Source organism: Bemisia tabaci, chromosome 6, assembly GCF_918797505.1.
Source record: "Bemisia tabaci chromosome 6, PGI_BMITA_v3".
Taxonomy (NCBI): domain Eukaryota; kingdom Metazoa; phylum Arthropoda; class Insecta; order Hemiptera; family Aleyrodidae; genus Bemisia; species Bemisia tabaci.
Window position 1 is genome coordinate 49,151,927 of NC_092798.1, and position 22,210 is coordinate 49,174,136.

General features: G+C 36.9%; 1 protein-coding gene across 2 annotated transcripts in view; it reads left to right on the forward strand.

Annotated features, from left to right (window-relative positions):
- Positions 1-19: 19 nt before the first annotated feature.
- tw (Protein O-mannosyl-transferase 2) overlaps positions 20-22,210 on the forward strand; it is a 62,670-nt gene continuing 40,479 nt past the window's right edge. For both annotated transcript variants that reach the window (XM_019048053.2, XM_019048052.2), the window contains exons 1-12: positions 20-178; positions 1,125-1,187; positions 9,311-9,406; positions 11,905-11,989; positions 13,572-13,676; positions 14,766-14,874; positions 15,460-15,568; positions 16,770-16,929; positions 17,622-17,728; positions 18,596-18,678; positions 21,037-21,146; positions 21,962-22,177. In XM_019048053.2, the coding sequence (XP_018903598.2) occupies positions 1,135-1,187; positions 9,311-9,406; positions 11,905-11,989; positions 13,572-13,676; positions 14,766-14,874; positions 15,460-15,568; positions 16,770-16,929; positions 17,622-17,728; positions 18,596-18,678; positions 21,037-21,146; positions 21,962-22,177 (1,233 nt within the window). In that variant the 5' untranslated portion in view covers positions 20-178; positions 1,125-1,134. The remainder of the gene's footprint in view (positions 179-1,124; positions 1,188-9,310; positions 9,407-11,904; positions 11,990-13,571; positions 13,677-14,765; positions 14,875-15,459; positions 15,569-16,769; positions 16,930-17,621; positions 17,729-18,595; positions 18,679-21,036; positions 21,147-21,961; positions 22,178-22,210) is intronic.

The following is a 22,210-nucleotide window of genomic DNA, read 5'->3' on the forward strand; positions in this document are numbered from 1 at the left end:
CAACGTGGATTCTCTGGATTGATAAGTTTCGGAATTTATAAACAGTTCTCGCCGTTCAAATTGGTTTTCCCTTAATTTTAAACGCGATTTCACTCGCTCTCCATTAGTAGCCTCTTGGTGAAGTCTTGTTTCAACTAAACGTGCCCCATTTACCTCATGACTTCTTGCAGTAACTAAGGTAAACTTCACCTAACATCTCACTAATTCCATTCGCTAACAGTTGAAGAGAAAGCTCTTATTTCTATTCAGCTCACACCGTTAACTTTTTCTGCATTTAAATTTTGCATTTTATCTAACTCCTGGAAAAATTTAAAACCTACTTCATAGTACAATCACTAGCTTGGTTTTAGCTATACCATGATCAACAGTGGTGGAACGTCTGAGCGTCTGACCTAACTTTTTGTGAAGAAACCAATATAATAATGTCAATGTTCTTCATTTGCTGCAATTATTTTAATCAGGCTACACACTTTTTCTATTAGTAACATGTACAGAAGACATCGCAAGAAACAAAAGTTTAATAAACAACAGTTTAAGTTGGGCTATTTAGGAAGCAAAGAAACTGGGAAAATCCGGGGAATTTAAGTGGCGGGAAAAACTGCCAGAAACCCAAAAAATTCTGGAAGCTAGTCGCTACAATTACAGGAATTTTGGAATTTTAGCTCAAGCAAGTGAATGCAAAGTTATGGCTCCTGGATTGGTTATTATTTTGCAATTTCTTTTGACGTCTATGAGCACAGGAATAATTCAGCACAAATAGAGAATTTGGGAAGCACTGCGGCAGTTTCTGTTAAATCCCATGAGAAGTAGATCCTCGATATTTTTATTCTGAGTCAAGTGCTCATACTTCTCATATTGGGAACGCTTTGCAAGAAAATAATAGGAACGGAAGAAAAAATATTGTATTTTAAGCCCAAACGTATGGAAACGTACACTCTTCCATGTTTCATCACTCTAAAGCTGTCTGAGTCTAGCAGTTTCTTTATTATACTTACTGAAAGTATCTGACTGTGCAGACATTTTGCACTGTTGACAATAGGATCAGTCGGGTACTTTCTAATATTGAGATAACTCAAGTATGGATTTGCGGTAGTTAATTAATACTGACATGCTTTCATTTACAGTGTCACAATCATGGCTGCTTCTACTGTCACTAAAAAAGGCAGCGGGGAAGCAAGCAGAAAATGGTAAGTTTCCAAGGCTCTTTTTTCTCATAAATACATCGTGGGTTATGTATAGAAAGACAGGACGGATTTGGAAAGTCTCAGAAATTTTCATAGACATTTTAGACATTAAGTATTTCAACTTCTCCAGCATTTCTTCAAATTGTTTGTCACTTAGATAATTACTTATAGTCTGCGCTACGAAAAGTGGCGGGTGTGGGGCGGAGTCAGTCGTCCGGTCCAGTATATCGTTGAACGGTTGAAGCGCAGGTGTAGGCCCAGTCGTTATCCCGTCTCAACTACGGGCCAATACCTACGCTTCAACCCTTCAACTACAGACAGGACCAGTCGACTGGCTCTGCCCCTCACCCGCCACTTTTCATGGCGCGGACTATGAGCAACATTCGGAAGCAGTAATTAAGTAAAGGTACCTCTTTAGTAGGATAGGAAAGAAATGTGTGTGAAAAGAAGCCCTAGTTATTTGCCGAACGTATGCACAAGTTGAATTCAATCATGGTATCTAGGACTAAGAAAAAGCAGGACTCACCCAGGAATGAAAAATATCAGGGAAAATCAGGGAATCTGTTCTAGAAATCAGGAGTTTCTTCTTCTACCACTTGAAAATCATTTCGTTTTCAAATTCTGTAGAAATTTTAAGTATTGATTGTTATTAAGGTTTTTTTTATTGCACCTGAATCACCATTAAATACCTCTTGAATGACATATTTGAAGCTTCAAATCATCATAATAATAGAGAAGCTTCCAGTGATGAGATGATATTAACATCAGGAACGCGTTTGGAATGAAACATTTGAATGTGCGCCAAAAAATCAGCTGAAATTGAAAATTTTTGATGCTCATATTCTGAACTCTGAAGAGTTATTTAGTTTTTCTAAAGAAAATACCAGGGAAGTGTAAGTAAACTTCCATTTCTCATCAGGGAATGAGCTCCTAAAAATCAGGGGAACTCCGGGAAAAATCATGAAATGAACATAGCTGCCGTGATACGGAAGAAAGCCGTAAGTGCATTTCTTCGATGAGCCACAGTTAGCACATACCTTATGTGCCTCAAGGCTCATCCCAGAATACACCCGCTCTCTTCCGTAACACAGCAGATAGTCTAATTAGGCAGGCATGGCTAATTTGGCCTGATTGAGTTTTAGCGGGAAGTTGGAATTTTCTGTTAAGGGTCTACAAGCTTGTGTCTCTGACGTATAAGCTGATTTTGGAAGTTTTTGATGTATATAATGTGCTCTACGTTGAATTTTGACAGAAAACTTGTTCTATAGTGCTTGGTTTATACCCTGCCAGTGGCGATTTTACAAGTTGGCAACACTGTTTTTTCTTCATTTAAATGTATGTAAAACAATCGACTAGGTGAGGCAGCTTGCCTCACCTATATCGATATTTTTAAAGGATTTAAATGGAGGACAAACAGTGTTGCCAACTTGTATAATTGCACTGTACCTTGTCCGGTGGTCTGACAGAATGCAATTTTGAAAGAAAGACGCGATTTTCAGTACAATTTTATTATATCTCGCGCCGGTCTTGCCGTTCGGGGGGCCTCGCCATTTTTGCATGCGACCAATCGCGGCTCAGCGGTCGAGAAGTTTCAGCACCGCCGAATTTTTCTCCCGCTTGCGGTCATCGAACAAGAGAAAAAAAAATGGACGAACGTCTTTTTAAACTCGCCTAATGCTTTCGGATGCTGCCCCAAAGAAATTTGACCCGTCCTCTCCAACACCCCCCCCCCCCCCAATGTCAGGGTGGATCATCAAACTACTACAAACACTCAAACTCATCAAGTTCCATCCCGTTTGTTACTATCGGCAAGAGAGACTTAAACGAGTGGTCACGAAAGTAATGGAGAATTTGCACGCAAATTATTTATTGCCTCATCTGAAAGTGCCGAAAGAGCTGATTTAGCAGAATTTTTTATACATTTTTTCTGTTATGGAAATGGTATACAAATAGATTAAAAAGTGAGAAAATGCGCCGCCTAGTAGTGACGTCATCTGGCGGCATTTCCCATTTAAACACATGTATTTTAGCAGATTGGGTTATTTTGTCTTGTCTCTTCCAATAATTGTTCAATTTATGAACCGAGGGTATCCTCGTGTTCAGCTCATTTGGTAGCGTCCACTTAAACACGGAATTCATTAAATTTCAGACACCTGCAAATTCTCCATTGGGTATCGGTCTCCGTTGATATTGAACTAGAAAATTGTCGTTTGAGTGGATTCTATTACCATCATCACAGTCCCCCCCCCCTTTTTTTTCTTTTATAAACCATCAAAATGCGATTCGTTAGCAGCGCAAACGTGTTTTTTGAAAAGTTATTCAGGTACCTATAGCTTTTCAAGCTTTAAGGGCAGGAGCAGGAGTGAAAATTCGTCGCTTCTCTGATGTAAGGGCGTATCTCTATCCTCACATTAGCCTCGGAAAGCATTGATTTATACGAGGAGCAGGGCTCTCCTAGAAATCGAGATACGTCCTTACGTCAGAGGAGTGACGAATTTTCTGCATTTTTTTCACCTATTGTTCACACTGAAAAAAAAAAAAGAATCTTAAATTTGCCGCCAAGAAGTATTTTTTCTTACATCAAGAATTTTGCTGCTGAATACTAACTACTTTTTTGCTTCACTCAAGCCTTATTTACCTTGTATCCAGAAAAATTTAGCTTAAATCAAGATAAAAACAAATTCTTGGCGGCAAATTCAAGAATCATCATGCTTGAGCCAAGCAATTTTTTTTTTTTTTTCAGTGCAGGTGTACATGATTTTTGGACTCCAGTGTCGTTGTCCTATACTGAAAATACAAAATGAAATTGGAAAAAAAATTGGTCTTGTGGGAATTGAACGTCAAGTACTTAATTGATCGTGCCCCAACCCCAACCCTAACCCTAACCAATCGATGTTTTTTGAACCGGATTTTTTGTCTTGGAGCCTTTACGTTCGGTGCGGGGAACTGAATAGTTCAGCTACTGAAGCTCAGCTTTCGGTTCGCATGACGTAACTTTTTTTGTCAACTCAGCGCAGACAAGATACGCAAAACTGGGTCCGGTGGTAATCCAATTTTGTCGAGATCAGTTGCGTGGCGTACTTTGCGATTTCTCGATTGATCTGCCATATAAACCTCTGGAAAAGGGTCGATTAAAAGGGTGTTCGCAACGAACACCTGAATAATCGATTCTTCGCCATAGCTTCAAATGGGGAAATATCGATAATCGATCATTCACGCCTCGCACTGGTCGAGACTCACCTGAAAGTTGGATATAGAGTCAGAACTTTGCACTGTTATCGCGTAGCCTCATTAGCATTGAATAACCGTTGTCTTGTGGTACGCAAGACTATATAGGTCGTTTTTCGGCTGCTTGCAGATTTCTTGAGTGATGGGGTCAACTCTGAAAAAAATAACGAAAAAAATAAAAACGAGAAAAATCGGGAAGTTTGGAAATCGCGAGTCGCATTGATGTCGTTTTCCTTATATCTACAACTCGGTCTCGGAACGAAACTAGTTGGCTCATCTTCGAAATAAACGATTCAGTTGTCGATAAAACATGGTAACTAGGACGCTAATTTTATATGTTCGCTCTTTATAATCAGGCGAAAGAGCGCTGAAAAAAAAAATCCTTGATACATCATTTTGACTTCAAGCGTCGTTTTTTGTCGACTTTTGGGGTTTTTTTTTATAGTTCAATCCGTCCGAGTCAATTATTTTGAGTTAAGAAACGTTATTTTTGTATAGTTAAGTTTAAGTAAAAAAAATTGACGTTGAGTTAAATCCGCACGGATTTACTTCACTCAAAAAAAAAAAAAACAAAAAAACAAATTGTAAGTGAGAACGGATTTTTCGTATTTTCCTGACGTACATTCTACCGACCGATGATAGTGCGTTTTTACTTTGTTTCGATCGAAACGAAAAGAAACAAGGGGAGCGAGAAAGTAAAAATTTCCCGTAGGCTCAAAAATATATCAGAAGAATAACTCAGAAGTTCACGTTCCAGATATTCATCAGGGACAATGATGACAAGGGAGCATGGATTTTTCATTATTTTCTGATCAGTTGCTTTGACATTATTAGTGTCTTCGTCTCTCTCAGATCGAAACTATAAAATTATTCATGGGCTTCAAAATATCGTTGAAGAAATTCAAAATTTCGCGCCCCAACTGGCTGATTTTTGAAATTGATAGACGAAGCAATAGACAAAGAAGACAGAGAGTATGGAGCGATCCGATTGGTTAAAATTTGGTTCCTATAGACCAAGAGAGAAAATGATGGACTAACTGTAGGGTCCATCAAGGGTTGCCGTTAGTTTGTCTATTACTTACCTCCTTTGTCCATTGCAACCACCCCCTTCTACGACTAGGATTGCTTTATTTTCCTTTTGTCTTCTTTATCTATAGCTTTGTCTATCAATTTCAATAATCAACTTGCAGGTGGTCATTCGGGAAAAATGACAAAGGAGCATGGATTTTTCGTATTTTTTCAATCAGCCGCATCCTGCTGTTCAATGACAGCGCGTTTCCAAATTTGTTCTATCGAAATAAAGAAAGAATTTCTCGTGCCTAGTCTCGGAAATATCGTTCGAAAAAAATTAAATGCCCCGCGCTCCAAATTTGAGGGGCTTGGAGGACAAGGCGCATATGTGCAGTTTTTGCCATTTCGAGAAACGCGTGTTTGAAGTTTCGAAATTAAATGAATCCTATTGGCGGAAAGAAAGATCAAACTGACTTTTTGATGCTTAAAAATTGGAATTTAGGGCGAAATTTTTTCGTAGAATATGCAGTAAGACTAGGTTTACTTGAAATCACCGATATCTCAATTTTTTCAAAAACTGCACACATGCGCCTTGTCCTCCGAGCTCTTCACGTCTTAATGCACGTAGTTCCGTTTAGCAAAAATACGTCTAATTGCTCCTCCGTTCCCGAAAATTTGGTCGGTGGCCGTGAACGCGGCGCCATCCATTTTAATTTTCTGGAGATCAAATTGCATACTCCATGAGGTGATTCGCATCGATATAAAAATCGCGTATTTTCCGCGGTATTCAGATGGAAATTGTGTGATTCTTTGTGATCAATCAACCGCTAGAAGAGTTAGTTACTTTTCGTGGTATTGACGTAAATAACGCGTAATTTTTCATGATTTTACGAAACCGCTGAAAAATCGCGTATTTGCCACGATATTGCAGTGATTATCGCATATTACTCAATTTCGTTTTATTTTATTTACCAAATCGCTGGAAAAATCACGCATTTCCTTCGATACTGACATGAAAAGCGCGTTATGTTTTTCGATTTAATGAATCCGCTAGAAGTATTGCGTACTTCTCGCGATATTGAGATGAAACTCGTAATTTTTCACTTTTTCAAGCGCGGAAATCAATAATTGTGTGATCCTTTTCTCTCTTAATCGACCTTTGGAAAATTTGCATATTTTCGCGATATTGAGATGAGTATAATGCGTAATTTTTAATCAAAACTGCTAGAAAGAAACCAAATTTGTTGGAGTGCCGTCAATTTCGTATGATACTGTGCAACACCTCTGTTGAGAAATAGTTGCTTGAGGCGCCGCGCCGCCGTGGCACGCTGCGCTGCGACGGGCGGCCGGCCGTAGCGCATTCGCGCCTACAAACCTAAGGGGATACTTCAAGCATTGCGCAACGTTTGAAGTATCCCCTTAGGTTTGTAGGCGCCAGCCGCCAGCGCGCATTTTGCGCTGGCAGCACACCGATCCACTCTATGTTAGTCTCTACTTAATATTTAAATTCGTGGAGTCTGCGTTTTTTAACTCATGATTTTAAATGTTTGCACACTCTGCATGGATTATTCTCTTTTCAATCGATGAAAAAAAAAAAAAAATATATGTACTTGATGAAAATGTAATGTGTGTTTTTGTGAATATTAAGGTGGTTCTGTAACCAATTTTATGATTTTCTAAAGCACTTTAATTTTTTCTTTTGTAGTTTGTGCTTTTACTGTGCTGCAGCATGGTGTTCGCGCAACCAAACGCTCAAAATTGGACGCATTTAACTCTAAAAGATCGAAGCACAAACGGGTTACAGCCAAAGTTTGCGTGCTTCTTGGTTTTAAAACCGTTAGAAAAATGGCGTTCTTTCCTCGATATTGCTGATCATTTTACAATTTCCCCTTAATGTTTACAAACTCGCTGAAGAAATCGTTCCGATCCCGCGATACCGTGATGAAAAGCGCATAATTTCTTTTGATTTAACGATACCGCCAGAAATATCGCGTACCTCTTGCAATATTGAGGTGAAATTCGCGTATTTTCTTGTTTTCACACACAGAAATCAAGAAAGTTACTATTTGAACTCCGGAGTAGGTATGTGGTATCATGCAAAATTGAAGGAAATTCTTATATTTTCGCTTGCTATCTCAAGTTACTGACATTTATGAATATTTATGCTTGCATCGATGTAAAAATCGCGTATTTTCCGCTATATTGAGGTGAAAAAAGTGTGATCCTCGTCTGATTCGCTTTTAGAATGTATTTGTAGACTTTCATCTAAAGCTCGCATTTACTGGCCCGATAACTCTCCAAGAAGAGATAGCCCAGCCAATGGACCACTAGACAAGGTACGAATTTAAGCATTCTGATACATGTTTCTCAACCAGAATTTCACGTAGAGCACGATTCGCGCAACGAAAACTAATGAAACAAACTCCAAACGAAGATATTAACGTTTTTATTTCACATTGGTTATGAGGAATTTGAACTGCCCGCTAACAAGAAACTCAAAGCTCTACGCGAGTCAAATCGCGCATTACAACGGTTTCAATAAGCTTCTCAATCTAGTAATGTTCATTTCCCACCATGTGTTGTTCAAACTATAAGCAATTTGCTACAGCTGAGCCAAAGCGTCAAGATTGAGGTTGCCAGATTTTTATATCTCAGTGACTGTCATGATAACATTAAGCGCACGATGTGAATCACGCAGAGCATTGAGTTTTCATGAGCGGGTGGTTTGAATTCACGCATCAAGAATCATTAAATATCTTTGGAAGGAGTTGATTTCGGTAATTTTCGTTGTGCACGTCGTATTTTACGTAAAATTTTAGTCTAGAAACATGTATTAGAATGCTGAAATTCGTGCCTTGTCTAGTGGTCCATTTGACCCGACTTCCGATTTTTAGGGATAGTTGTCAGAACGATTCCCTGACTCTCGATTTTTCCCTTATTTTTTCAATTTGATGTACGATTCATTTTCCACTGTGTATTTGTAAACTTATTTATAAAGCTCGTGTGTACTGGCCCCAGACAACCCGCAAATCGTGTGTTTTCAGCAAGCCTCAGGTCAATTTGACCCGGCTTGGGCATCCAAGAGTTGTAAAATCGCAACCGAGTTACGGGGGTCGGGACTCTCGGGAGCTCCATCATCGTAACGTAAGAGCACCGATTTATGAATAGATACATTGTCAAAAGTCCTGCGGGCTGATTATTGAAATTGATAGACAAAGCAATAGACAAAGAAGACAAAAAGGATTTGGAGGGATCCTACTGGTAGAAGCGGGTGTTTGCAATGGACAAAGAAGGTAGGTAATAGACTAACTAACGGCAACCCACGAGAGACCCGACAGTTAGTCTATCATTTTCCCCCTTAGTCTATGAGAACCACCCATTTCAACCAATAGGATTGCTTTATACCTCCTATGTCTTCTTTGTCTGTAGCTTTGTCTATCAATTTCAATAATCGGTCCGCTGCTACCCAGCTAAAAATTCTGTGTTGTTAAAGTTCTGCGGGCCGATTATTGAAATTTATAGATAAAGCTATAGACAAAGAAGACATAGGGAGTATGGAGCGATCCCATTGGTTGGAACTGGTGGTCTTTACAGACTAAGAGGAAAAATGATAGACTAACTGTCGGGTCTCCTGTCGGTTGCCGTTAGTTAGTCTATCACCTACCTCCTTTGTCCATTGTAACCACCCGCTTCCACCAATAGTATCCCTCCATATCCTTTTTGTCTTCTTTGTCTATAGCTTTGTCTATCAATTTCAATAATCGGTCCGCTGCTACCCAGCTAAAAATTCTGTGTTGTTAAAGTTCTGCTACCCAGCTAAAAGTTCTGTCTACACAATTTGTTTCTTCTCCTTAAAATCTGACTCATGTTTCTTGATGGTCTTGCAGGGGCAATGATTCAATGTGGTGGTCCGTGTTTGCCATTGTTTGCATCGCTGCCGCAGCCACGAGATTTTACAAAGTCACCGAACCGGATCATGTGTGGTAAGAATCTCTCCTTACTTTTACATGTCTTACATTACAACCTCTCTTTTTAGAATCAGTACCTCCACTTTTAGAATCAGTCCCCCCCCCCCCCCCGGTTTACTCCCAAAAAGGCGCAAGGAGGGCTCCGGTACGATGATATTTGGATTTCTCAGGGATCTTTGTCCCTTAGGGACTCCTGTTCGTTTCGGCGACCCCTGACCTCCTGCCTCGTTTAACAAACCGAAAAAAAACCTGTTAGGGCTGGTCTAGATCACTCTGTAGTCTGTGCACCATTCTTAATTAAGTATAAAATAAATATGGCATGAAAAATCGCCTTTTAAATAGAAGAACCAACACACACAAGATGAGAAAAAAATCAAAATGTAATCCATCCATCAAAGACCACCGGCTCAATGACCACTGAACCCACGCAATATTTTTTTTGCATTTTTTTCCCCTTAAATTTTTCTTTTCAAATGTTGAAGCTCCTTTTGAGTTCAGTCATGAAATGGTTCTTTTCTAAAATGCATATGACTGTGGACATCTGTTGTCACATCTTGCTTACTTAGTATCGACGCTTTGACTCAGTTATTGCACGTTATTTGGACTAAATTTTGCAATTTGGAACTATAAATTGTAGCCCGGTTTAAAAACAACGTATGTGCCATTAGTTTCTCTATTCACATAAGTATTTTTCCAGAAGAGTCAGAATTTATAGTTCTAAATTGCAAAATGCAGTCCATTTACACCGTGAACAACATAGGGTGGGGAATGTTCACTAATCAATTGAGTAGCCTGCCAAAACCGTCGTAATGTGCGATTTGACACATGTAGAAAATTGCTTTTCTTGTGATCGATCAATCAAGGTGTCTACTGATCCGAAAAGTCCGGAAATAGTACTAATTTTTGGAGGGCGGTCGGGAATAATGTAAAAGTACGGAAATTCTCTATAAAGGTCCGGAATTTTTTTGTTTCACTCCACGGGTATTTTTCAGAACAGCCTAAAAAAGAAGCAATTCGTCGCGCAATGATTCTTAGTGCATATTTTTTCCGCCAGATCGAGATTGTAAAGCCAGTTGATCCTCAGGCCACCATTGAGCTTCGAATTCCATGGCTTACGTCATTTTTCTCGCGATTTGCGCATGAACTTCGACAATTTTCGAATTTTGTCATCTAAAAGCACAAAAGAAATACTGAGCTTTTCTGTTTATGAGGTACTGAATTTTTTAGAAAGGTACTGAAAAAGCACTGTAAAAGTACTTAATATTTGCCAGCCAGTTTTAGTAGACTCTACTCAGTAGTCTTCTATGTATGCGACACATGAGTCTCGATATGGAAAGTAAGCGGTTTCTAAAACGCCTTCAATTGTGGCGTGATACCTCACGCATTCCTAAGAGTACGAATAGTTGTATCTCTGCGCCTTAGCAGTGCGATGGAAGATAGGCCTTGTCGGTTTCCTTTGCCGCCACTGCAGTTTTGACCGCATAATTTAAGTGGACTCACTGCTCAAGCTAGGATCGTATTTAACAAGTGGATAATTTTTATAGAAGAATTAAATATAAACGTTTAATAAACAAGAATTATAACTAAATAATAGGAACCCAAATCAACAATCAACTTAAAGATACCGAAAAAGTGCTGAATTTTTCTGCTCACTAGGCGCCTAATTTTTCGGAAAGGTACTGAAAAAGTACTGTAAAAGTACTTAATTTTTGCCAGCCAGTTTTAGTAGACCCTGTTTAGTAGTACTCTATTTATGCGACACTTGAGTCCCAATGGCGGTTTCTAAAACGCCTTCAATTGTGGCGTGATACCTCACGCATTTCGAAGAGTACGAATAGTTGTATCGTTGCGCCTTAGCAGTGCGATGGAAGATTAATATTGAATTAATCAACTTTAAGGTACCGAAAAATTACTGAATTTTTCTGCTCATGGGGCACCGAATTTTTTGGAAAGGTGCTGAGAAAGTACTGTAAAAGTACTAAATTTTTGCCGGCTACTTTTTGTAAACACCCGGGCTAATCAAATTTTCTGTAACCACTGTAGAAGAAAAACGTTAATATATTAGGCAAGAGTTTATTTCAAGAGTTCATTTTTTTTTTGGTCGCGTGAATCGTAATTTAGGTGAAATTTTGGGTAAGCAACATGTATCAGACTACTTAAATTTGTACCTTGCCTACTGGTCCATCTTATTATCAACATCCTATCGTTGTATCATTCGATGTCGCTCCTTTGACGCAAGTGTGTATTTCCATCGCCACGTGAGCCTCTGAAAGCACGGCTTTTTATGGACAACAGGGCTCACGTGGGAACCGAGGTACGCTTTTACGTTAGAGGATCATCAGAAGGGACCTCTTTTCAAGTGTTTCTCTGTGGAAGTATTTTTCTGAAAGTAAGTAAATATCTGCCCGGAGAAACTTGTAATAAATTCATTTGAATGACTGGAACTACCTAGGAGAATATTCATCGATTACTTTTTCTGAGCTGATGCATGACTCAATATGTTTTTATTGCAGCTGGGATGAAACGCATTTTGGAAAAATGGGCAGTTGGTACATCAACCGGACCTTCTTTTTTGACGTCCATCCACCTCTCGGAAAGGTAAGGTTTCTCCTTAAACCGAATGAAATGGGGGGGGGGGGGAATTCCACGAAAAACATACATAATTCTGGGCTTAAGAATTTTTTTTTCGTGACAGGACATTCTGTCGCAGAAAATTTAAAAAATCCAGTATGAAGTCATGGCATTCTAGCTTTGAACGGTAGAAAAGAGCATGCGTTCTTGCATTTAATGTGACTGAATCCCAAAAATAAGTAAAAATGTGTTTGTTTGTGGCAAGAGGGACCTTTGTCCAGTGGCTATATCGCAAGTTGGCAACACTGTTTTTCCTCCATTTAAATCCATTAAAAATATCGACATTGAACGACACAAGCTGCCTCATCAAGAATCGATTGTTTTACATACATTTAAATGGAGGAAAACAGTGTTGCCAGCTTTCAAGAATCGCCACTGCCCTAGTCCATAGCGGCAACTTATTCAAATCGTTATTTGTCAAGTTGGGTTAAATTTTTCGTTGTGGAGATTTCACAGCAAAATCCTCGTTGGTGCCTCAATGAAAAAGTTGCAAGTAGTGAAGTGCACTTTTGTACCCAAACAGGGTGTATTATCGCATTTTTACTGTGCAATTTTGAGCCGTGGGCAGAGCAGATTATACTTTTGAAATCAGTCTTTTCTGAATTATGTATTTTAAGCTGCTAATTTCAAACTGTCATAACTCCGGTTTCGATTAACGTTTATGGGCGGTTTTTGCTGCAAAATGTTCATATCTAGAGCATTCCTGTATACATTAAATTCTTTTCTGTATGATTTGGACGTATTTCTGCCAAACGGAACTGTGTGCATTATGATGTGAGCCCTGTTATGCATATATTCTTACAGGCCTTACAGGGCTCATGTCGTAATGCATATAGTTCCGTTTGGCATAAATAGGTCCATTTCCATTTTCCTGTGGACGGCCACAAAGTAAGTTTTCAACAAATTACAATTTTGAAGCTTTGCAATTAAATTTTAAATTTTGGATTTTCTGACACTTTTATGTATTAAACTATCCAAGCTGTCAGCATAAAAAATGATACATCTTTAGCGACTCTTGTGGTGAGTTGCAGGATTTTCACAGTCTGAGAAAGCCAGAAAATGTTACGGAATTTTAAAAAGTCGGCAAAAACTTGGAAATGTAAGGAAAAGTGAAGAAGCAATCAAAGAATAATTGTTAATTACCTTTAGCTGCTTTTCAAAATTTGTTTGAGGTTTCGAAAAATAAATGTTGCATATTCATTACTCAAGATTGGAAGTGGGTATTTTAATTTATTTTTAAACACGCTGCACAACCTGAAATTTCTGGGATTTTCTTCCGAATTTGTCAGGGAAATTCAAATAATTTCATTCTTTGAATATTGTGGCAGCCCTAAAATTGTTGGTGAATTTTTGCATCGAATTTTTTGAAAACAATTTTCAGATTAGAATCAATACAATTTTCAATGAAACTCTTTCTCAATGTGGGCCGATGCTTGAAATTTCATCAAATTCTGAAGAGGCCGGGTCAAATGTTTATTTGATTTAGCATGGAATGACCCTGTCTCTATTGATATGACAACTGTATACATGTGTTTCCTCTTATTTTCAGATGTTAATTGCATTGTCTGGATATATGACTGGATATAATGGAACTTTCCCTTTTGAAAAACCTGGAGACAAGTATGAAGATACCAACTACGTTGGAATGCGAGCGGTAAATTTTGTGCTACCTCCATTTTAGTTATTGCCGATGAAGCTCTGTCACATTAGAAAGCTAATGACTCAAAATCACTTTTATTAATTTCAACATTGATGTTAGAATTTAGTAATGGATTTAACTATCATGTGTCTTTTCCTGTGTCTCCATTCTTTCATCTAAGAGTTTCTAAGGGCAATTTTCTAAACTTCAATTTACAAGTTTTGAGTTTAATTGGTCAGTGAAACCCATTTTTTCATTCATTTATTAAAAGCATGTAGTGAGCTGAGCTTTTGAGAATTTTTCCGGGTTTTTACACTCAATGGCAAAGAAATCCTGCTTTGTAAATACCTAAAATGAGATTAGTTTGAAAGGATATTTTTTGAGGGCTCTGATGATGAAGCCACACAGGGGGAACGGCGCTTAGTGGATCAAGTCAATGGGAGAGGTCGCACAAAATTTGGAAACTTTGAAAGCTTATGACTCCGTTTAATCAAAATTTTGAAATTTCAAAAGTGGTTCCGTACGTTTTCTTGTAAAATTTTCTTCTAGAAGTACCCCTTAAAATGTAAAATATGACGAATTAAACATCAAAATTTGCAGTTTTTGTCAAAAATTTCATGTCCGATATCTTTGATTTACTCGATCCACTGTGCAGCGTTTGTTGATTGACTGAACTCAGCTTCAGATTACACCTTGCTGTGTTAACTTAACTGTCAGCCTTTGATTGGTCGGATTATGGTTAGCTTTGCCTCACTGTTGAAGTGTTCTTTTGAACCTTTTAATGAACTTTTGGGTTTTTACGAAAATTTACATTGAAATGACTGCATTATAACCGTGTAAAAATTTCTTGCTATCGCCCCACTAGGGTTTTTCCCATAGTAAACGAACAGCCATCGAGTACCAATTATATGCTATTTTTTTTATGGATGGTAGGGCTATGGAAAAATTTACCCTGGTACAGAATTGTACGGTAGAATATTTTCTGAATGAATAATTCAGCTGAATATATCAGTTAACAATTTAAGACAATTTAGAGAGCTCTCTTTTTAGCACCAGTACCTTTCAACACCTTTAAACATATGCTTGCAAATTATTTATTTTCAGTTCTGTACTTTCTTGGGTGCATGTATCATTCCTTTCGGATTTTTGACCGTCTGGGAAATGACTAGATCTCTCACTGCGTCCTCCTATGCTGCTGCGTTTCTAGTATGTGGTAAGCTTAAGTGAGGACTTTCATATTTTCATTTTCTTTCCAAACTTTTCATGCATGAACTACGCGTTTTTACAATTTTTGGGACTTACCTGTTTAATTTTAGAAATAGCAGTTGCTTAATATTTCCGATTAAGGTTGAGAGGTACTATTTTTTTTAAAAAAAAATGGTAGTTCTTTCACATAAATATGAGTAGATCGTACAATTTCGTACTTCATCATTTTAAAGTATCGAAATTAAAATTTCACTGTTTTGAAGCAATTTGGAAAAAGAAAAATTCTCAAAAAAGGTAGTAAAATACTTTTTACATCACTCTTTAAAGTTAAAGCAAAGTCGAGGTGTGGCATAGTATTCAATATCTAGTTCTACTGTATTTTCAAAATTTTAGCCAAAGGAAATTCAATGTTCATTTTGTTCCAAGAAAATTATTCATAGAATGTTTTCCTTGAAATATATCAGAAAAGTTATGTTGAAAACTTAATGTACTTATTTTTAACACCTGCCTCTTTTTTTTCTTGTACACTTGTATGTACATGTTTCATTCCAAAGTGAAAGTTTCTACTTTAGACATTTATCTATTTTGACAGATGTTGGCATGCTCACTCTGACGCAGTATATACTATTAGATCCGATTTTATTATTTTTCATCATGGCATCAGCTTACGGAATCATGAAATTTAACTCCTTCAAGAATCGGTGAGTACTCAAAAAATTTAATTTATGTGAAAATATATTTTAAGATCAAAAAATTCTGACTTAGTTAAGTCTCAAAAAGGTTATTTTTTCTCCTTTCAATGTACTGCGTATAGCCTGGAGCCAGTGTCTCTTGCTTTGCTATCAGTATTTTTTTAAGTGCACTACTTCATTAAATTTTGATCGCAAAACTGCAAAATGCGTTTCTCCATTTGTGACGTTGGAGACCCCCTGTAATAATTTATCCTTTACCTGAATGGAAAAATTTTCAACAGCGTTTCTTCAAAACTTTCATTATTTTTCTTCTTTGTGTGAAGAATATTCTGTAAATATGTCAGGCAAGTGTTGGTTTGTTCTCGTTTGATAAAACAAAATGAGAACGAAAATTCTGAAACACTGCAAACCAGATACCTATGTGTTTTTGCAGTTTCAATCTTGAAACATCATTGACAGAACTTTTCACATTTAAGAAGTTTCTTCAATTAGTCTTCGGGAGATGGGTTTTAAAATATACTGATCGGGTATCATCTTATTTTTTCTCCCTTTTTTTGTTTTTTCAGGCTCAATAAAAATTCTTCCTTCGACTTTGTTTCAACAAAGTTTTTCTAAGAACTCAATAGTAATCATAAATTGATTTCGAATTCTAATCTCATCTTGCTGTATTTTGTTTTACCATAAAGAAGTGTAAAGTTCTTTACATGAAGCTTTTCATTGGTCATGCTCACACACAAGTTCTTCTTCTTTCTTTAATATGACAGGAACAAAAGCATAGAAATTAGTCACAAATGAGTCACACAAATAAGTCTCCTTGTATTTGTTGCGTCTTGGTTTGAAAAACTGGGGATATTCACTTGGAAAGTTCTAAGTATAATCTATCTAAAATCAAGAGATAATACTTTAAATGAATAAAAAGCGCCCACAGTTAGAAAAACTATCAATATTTGTTAGATGTGATCCCATATGTTGTTGCCCTAAGCTGTCTGTTAATTAAATTCAAATGCACCTTCATTATTCCTAGAGCTCTCTGATGATGTTTTTGTTTTCTTGTTCGAATCTAAAATGTTTTCAGTGCAACTAGATAAAAAATTGAAATTTCAAAGGCTTTTCTGTCTCCCTAAATTTGGAGCTATTTATTTTTTTGATGAGTAAGTAACGTTTCATTGATGTTAGACTGTTTCCTAATTCGCAATTTCATTACTTTCAGGGCATTCTCGACGCAATGGTGGTTCTGGCTCTCTTTCACGGGAGTCATGCTTGCATGTTCATTATGCGTTAAATTTGTTGGCATGTTCATTGTAATGTGGATCGGACTCCATACTATATCTGAGCTGTGGATAATTTTAGGCGATTTATCAAAACCTTTTGTAAGTAATGACGTTAGCGTCTTTTAAATGTGTTAATTAAAGACAGTAATAAAGTTGATTCCATGCGTCCTTTCTCACATCCTGAGAATTATAACAATTGAAGGGAAAACAACCTCTACTTTCTTCACAATTGAATCGGTCAGTTACGAAAGGGCTCAAGCGCCAAAAATGAGAATTCGAGAAAAATGTTAGTAACTGTTCTATTTGACCCCTTACAAATCTCAGAGCTCTGAAATGTTAAACGGATGAATTAATTAATCGCATTACTAATTAATCTGCAATTTAAAACAGGTTGGTTCATACAGTTTCTACTGTTTTTTTCCGTATTTTTATATCTGGCGCTGGAGCCCTTTTGTAACTGATCAATTCAATTGTGATTTGAGTGGTGATCAGCATTGTCCAGAATTCTCAACGATTGGTTGATAGTCCTGGATGGTGGTTTTCATGAAAAAACTAATACATTCAGTACATATATAAATAATAAGGAATTAAAGAAAGGTAAGAGAAAGAAAAAAAATTAGAGCAATATTCTGACAACAAATCACTGAAAACCTTGTACTAGAGCAAATCCATCTCTTATATCTAGTGTAAAAAAAATTATGAAGTGAGCAACAAATTTTTTTGGGCTGAAATAGCTCAAGCTCTCTTTCATCATTACGCTTGTTCTCATATTTTCTTTTTCGATGTTACAGATGTACACCGTCAAACATTTTGCTGCTCGAGTTGTTTGCTTAATTGTATTGCCAGCCATCATCTACGCACTTTTCTTTTACATTCATCTGAAAGTATTGTACAAAAGGTAAATGTTTAAAACTCTTATGGTACTGCAGTGCCAAGTAAAAATGCTGTATTTTTATCTCATTTGAAAACGGAAGAAGTAAACTTGACGTTCAGAACATGCAACGATCTGAAAGCAAATGATTATGAAATTCATTTAGGTCTCCTCTCAGCACCAGAGCCTGCTCGCTAATGTTTAAGAAAAGGAAACAATCAATTTTGCTCCGCAAAAATTATAAAGGTTTGGGTAAAATCAGTGTTTGAGAAGAGCTGGAACCTTTAGTTTTTCTTGCTGTAGCAATTCTCCATTCAAAAAAATAAAAGATTTTGTCTACAATGCTGTGAACTAGACCTGTTGAGTAGACTTTTTTTACTTAAATATTTCATAGTACTTAAATCGCTAATTCAGGATTTTATCTCATCTGAGCCATTATGCATCGATAAATAGTGTTCTTTCTTAGCATTGCGGTATATATTGTGCAGTACATATCGCTCAAATCTTGAGGGGAAAAAAAGAACTCTAATTCAGTAAAATTGTCTGTACAAATTTTCAATCAAAGTGGGCGTTTCTGCTAATAATGCCTCCGTTCTGTGAAAACATAAACGTTCAGTAGTCTATGAATGACCTTTGCAAACAGAACTTACTGCCAAAAAAGTATACACGCATGACAATAAAATTCAAAAATATTTTTTTGAATGACCATGCTTAATGGAAAATGGATGCCTCTCAAGAATAATGTTTTTTTAATTTCCTGTTTTATTTAGTCTACAATTTAATGCAATATGAACCAAGTTACACTCTCACCTCCTGCAAATAAATTCTGTATGTATTATGAAGTTTTGGATGTTGAAATTTCATTCTTATTAATTTTCAACCTAATTTTTCCAGTGGTCTTGGTGATGGTTATTTCAGTTCCGAGTTTCAATCAAAGCTTGAAGGAAATTCTTTGTACAATGCTAGTATGCCCAGAGGTAATTAGGATCATTTTTATTATTTCATTTTGCAATTCTTCCTTTGAGACTAAAGTATTGCATCTCTATTCATAGCTATTTCTTAGCTATTATTCTATTTATTTATTTATTTATTTTTATTTTTTTTCTATTTTTGTATCTAACTTTTCTTGTATTTCAAAGTTGGAACCAAGGTTAAGTAATTTATCGATGATGAAACTGTAGAAATGCAGAGATGCAGACCTCCTGCCATACTCAACTCTCTAGATGGAAAACTACTCGACGATTTTTTGTCCGCGCACCTGTTTTTTATAGCAGTTTACGCCCTCGCGTTTATGCGGTAGGGGAGCTTTGGTCCACTTACCATTTAAGTCTCAAAGTTGATTGGTCCTCATGTATATACAAACAACAATTCGCCATGGAGGTGTTGCACAGTATCATACGAGATTGAAGGCACCCCAATGTATCATGATTGATGACATCTTTCAAAAGCAAGAAATTCCCTCGCAAATTAATAATCGAGTGACAACGGCAAAAAGAGAGTGGTAGTCGAAAAACTAACCAAGTCCTAGTATTATAATCAATAACGTTTAGCATGATTTTTGAACTTTGTCATAGAAAAAAGTGACTTACTTCAAGCAGAAATAGACTCAAATTTACTGCCGAGAAGATTTCCTTATGAATCACTAAAGAAAATAATGCTTTTTTAAAGAAGAAAAGATGATTTTATAAAAAGAAAAGTCACTTACATCAAGCAGAAACCCCTCTCTCATTCAGTTACTTTATTAATGATTCAAAATGGAATATTCTTGACCTTATCCTCAAGAAGGTTTCTGCCTAAATTGAGTCACTTTGTTTTTAATGAAATTCAAAAATTATGCTAAACGTAATTAAATTCGTATGCTAGGAATTGTGAGTTTTTGGACCTCGGCTTTCTTTTCGTGCCGAAGTATCTTGATTTATTTTGGGAGGAAAGCTCCCTACTCTTGAAGGATACCTGTCATTTTTAATATGTTGGAGCTCCTTCAATTTCGCATGATACTGTGCAACACCTCTGTGGTAAAATAGTTGCTTAGGGCGCCGTGGCACGTTGCGGCCGGCAAGCGCCTTCAAACCTAAGGGGATACTTCAAGCATTGCGCAATGCGTGAAGTATCCCTCTAGGCTTGTAGGCGCCAGTTTCGCGCTGGCGGCGCGGCGCGCTCCGCTTTATGTCATGCTCTAAAATTTGAGCTCGCTGAGTCAGCCTTTTCATGATTTGGAAGTGTTTGCACACTTTGCAAGGATTATTCTCATTTAAATTGATGAAAAAAAATATGTATCAAAGGAAAATATAATTTGTGTTTTGTAAATCTTAAGGTGGTTTCGTGTTAAACTTAATGATTTCCAAAGCACTTTAATTTTTTCTTTTATATTTTGTGCTTTTATTGTGCTGCAGCGTGGTATGCGCGCAACCAAACGCTTAAAATGGGACGTATTTGACTCTAAAAGATCGATGTACAAATGGGTTAAAACCAAAGATTGCATACTTCTTGGTTTTTTCCCTCTTTTATACATTTTTGTATCTAATTTCTTTCAACACAACTACGCTCATTGAGATTAATGACCATGCCATCGCTTGGAGAAGCTTTTACAAATATTTTCTGTGTTTTAAAAATATAAATTTTTTAAAAATGAAGTAATAATTTCACTAAAAAAAGTATAAATCTATACTATAAGCTCCAAGACCTCCTAATTTTGCATAGCTGGTAACGCTTAGTTCCAGTGTTTTACCAGGCCGATTTTTATGACTTTTGCAGCTATCGACAGGCAATTGCCTCTAGATGAGCCCGCTCTATCCAGATTTTCAAAATATGACCCACGTTTTTTATATTACATGGTAAAGTTGCGAATCCTCCCATTTAAATGACGTAAATTTATATTTTTTGTCATAGTTCATTTGAGCATTCTACTGGGCCAATTTCCGTGATTTTTGCAGGTATGGACACGTATAGATGGGTATAGACGACTCACTGTAGAGGAAAAAAAATCGCATGTAGAGCATAACCTCTCACTTGGAACTTTACTATGAAATTATGCTCTGTATGAGATTTTCCCCCTTTTAGTGAGAAAACTCAGCGTAGTACAGCATCAACGTCACGTCAGTTCTGATCGTTTGATAACCAACTTCGTGTCTATTGACCGGTGTTCCTCTTTTGTTCTTCGTAGCTCTTTTTATCCAAACATTGTCTGATGATTGTTTCAGTCAACTCAAAGATTCTGAAATGTTAAGAATGTAACATGATAAAAATATGAAACTGCTCTATAATGACTGTATATGTCAAAAACTTGAACTTTTTTTCTGTCTGAATTTAGACTGTTCTCATTGAACTGTTCACAGAATTAGCTTTTGGGGCTGTAATTACCCTGAAAAATCATCGCACTGGAGGTGGCTATTTACACTCTCATTGGCATCTATATCCTGAAGGAGTTGGTGCTCGTCAACAGCAGGTCAGTTTTTGCAGTCAGGTTCTTATTACTGAGGAGTCTGTTACAGACTTAATTTTAACACTCCATTTCTATTTGATAGATGGAGTGAACCTACACTTATTAATGGGCAAGCAAGGCTAAAAAGTTAAAAACACTCAGAAAGCAGGACATTAACATATTTCCTAGGTTTTTTGAGCGGCTAAAATATAAAAAAAATGAATAAAAATATGAAGGCGGCTGTATCAGAGTTGTTTTTTTGCAACAACCTCCAGGGGGAAAAAGGTAGTAGACGCAAAGCTGTAATTTTTAGCAAAAACCTTGTTTTATCTTATTTTTATCAGGTTTTTTTTCCCTTTTGACTACGATCTCATTCAATCTCAGATTAACGTCTAATAGAATGATCTTACCATCACTGATATTTTGATGCTTCATGAGTTCATTTCAATAGTGCAGGACAACAAAAGTTGGTCAAATCATGCAAAAAAAATAAACCATCAGCCTGCTGTCCGGATACCCTATGTAAAATTTTTAAGAAGAAGTGTTATGTTGCGCTTAATTTCAGTTCATTCTTACCTCATTTTGTGGCTCATTCGATTTTTCCTACCCCTATGCAAATCTAAGTTTCTAAAAAACAGGATTTTTACTTAGATTTCCTAGAAATTCTCATGATTTGAGGAAATTTGGAATTCAGATAATAATACAAACCCAGGACGCAAATTGTTGGAGGCATCAATAGGCATCCTTGGAATAGAAATTTGACCATATCCCTTCCTTCCGTACATAGTTAGTTTCCTAATAGTTGTTTAAATTAAGATGTTTCATTTCATTTCCCTCAGATCACAACCTACACTCACAAAGATAATAACAATAAGTGGATCGTAAGGAGGTATAAAGAAGATGCACCTGTAGAAAACGACATTGAAGGCATCGAATTTGTGAAGCATGGAATGCTCGTTAGGCTCACTCACGAAGCAACAGGCAGGAATTTGCACTCTCATCGTGAGCAAGCTCCAATCACCAAGAAACATCTCCAAGTAACAGGTTACGGAGAGGTAAGTAGTCTAACATTAGATGCAGCTTAAGGC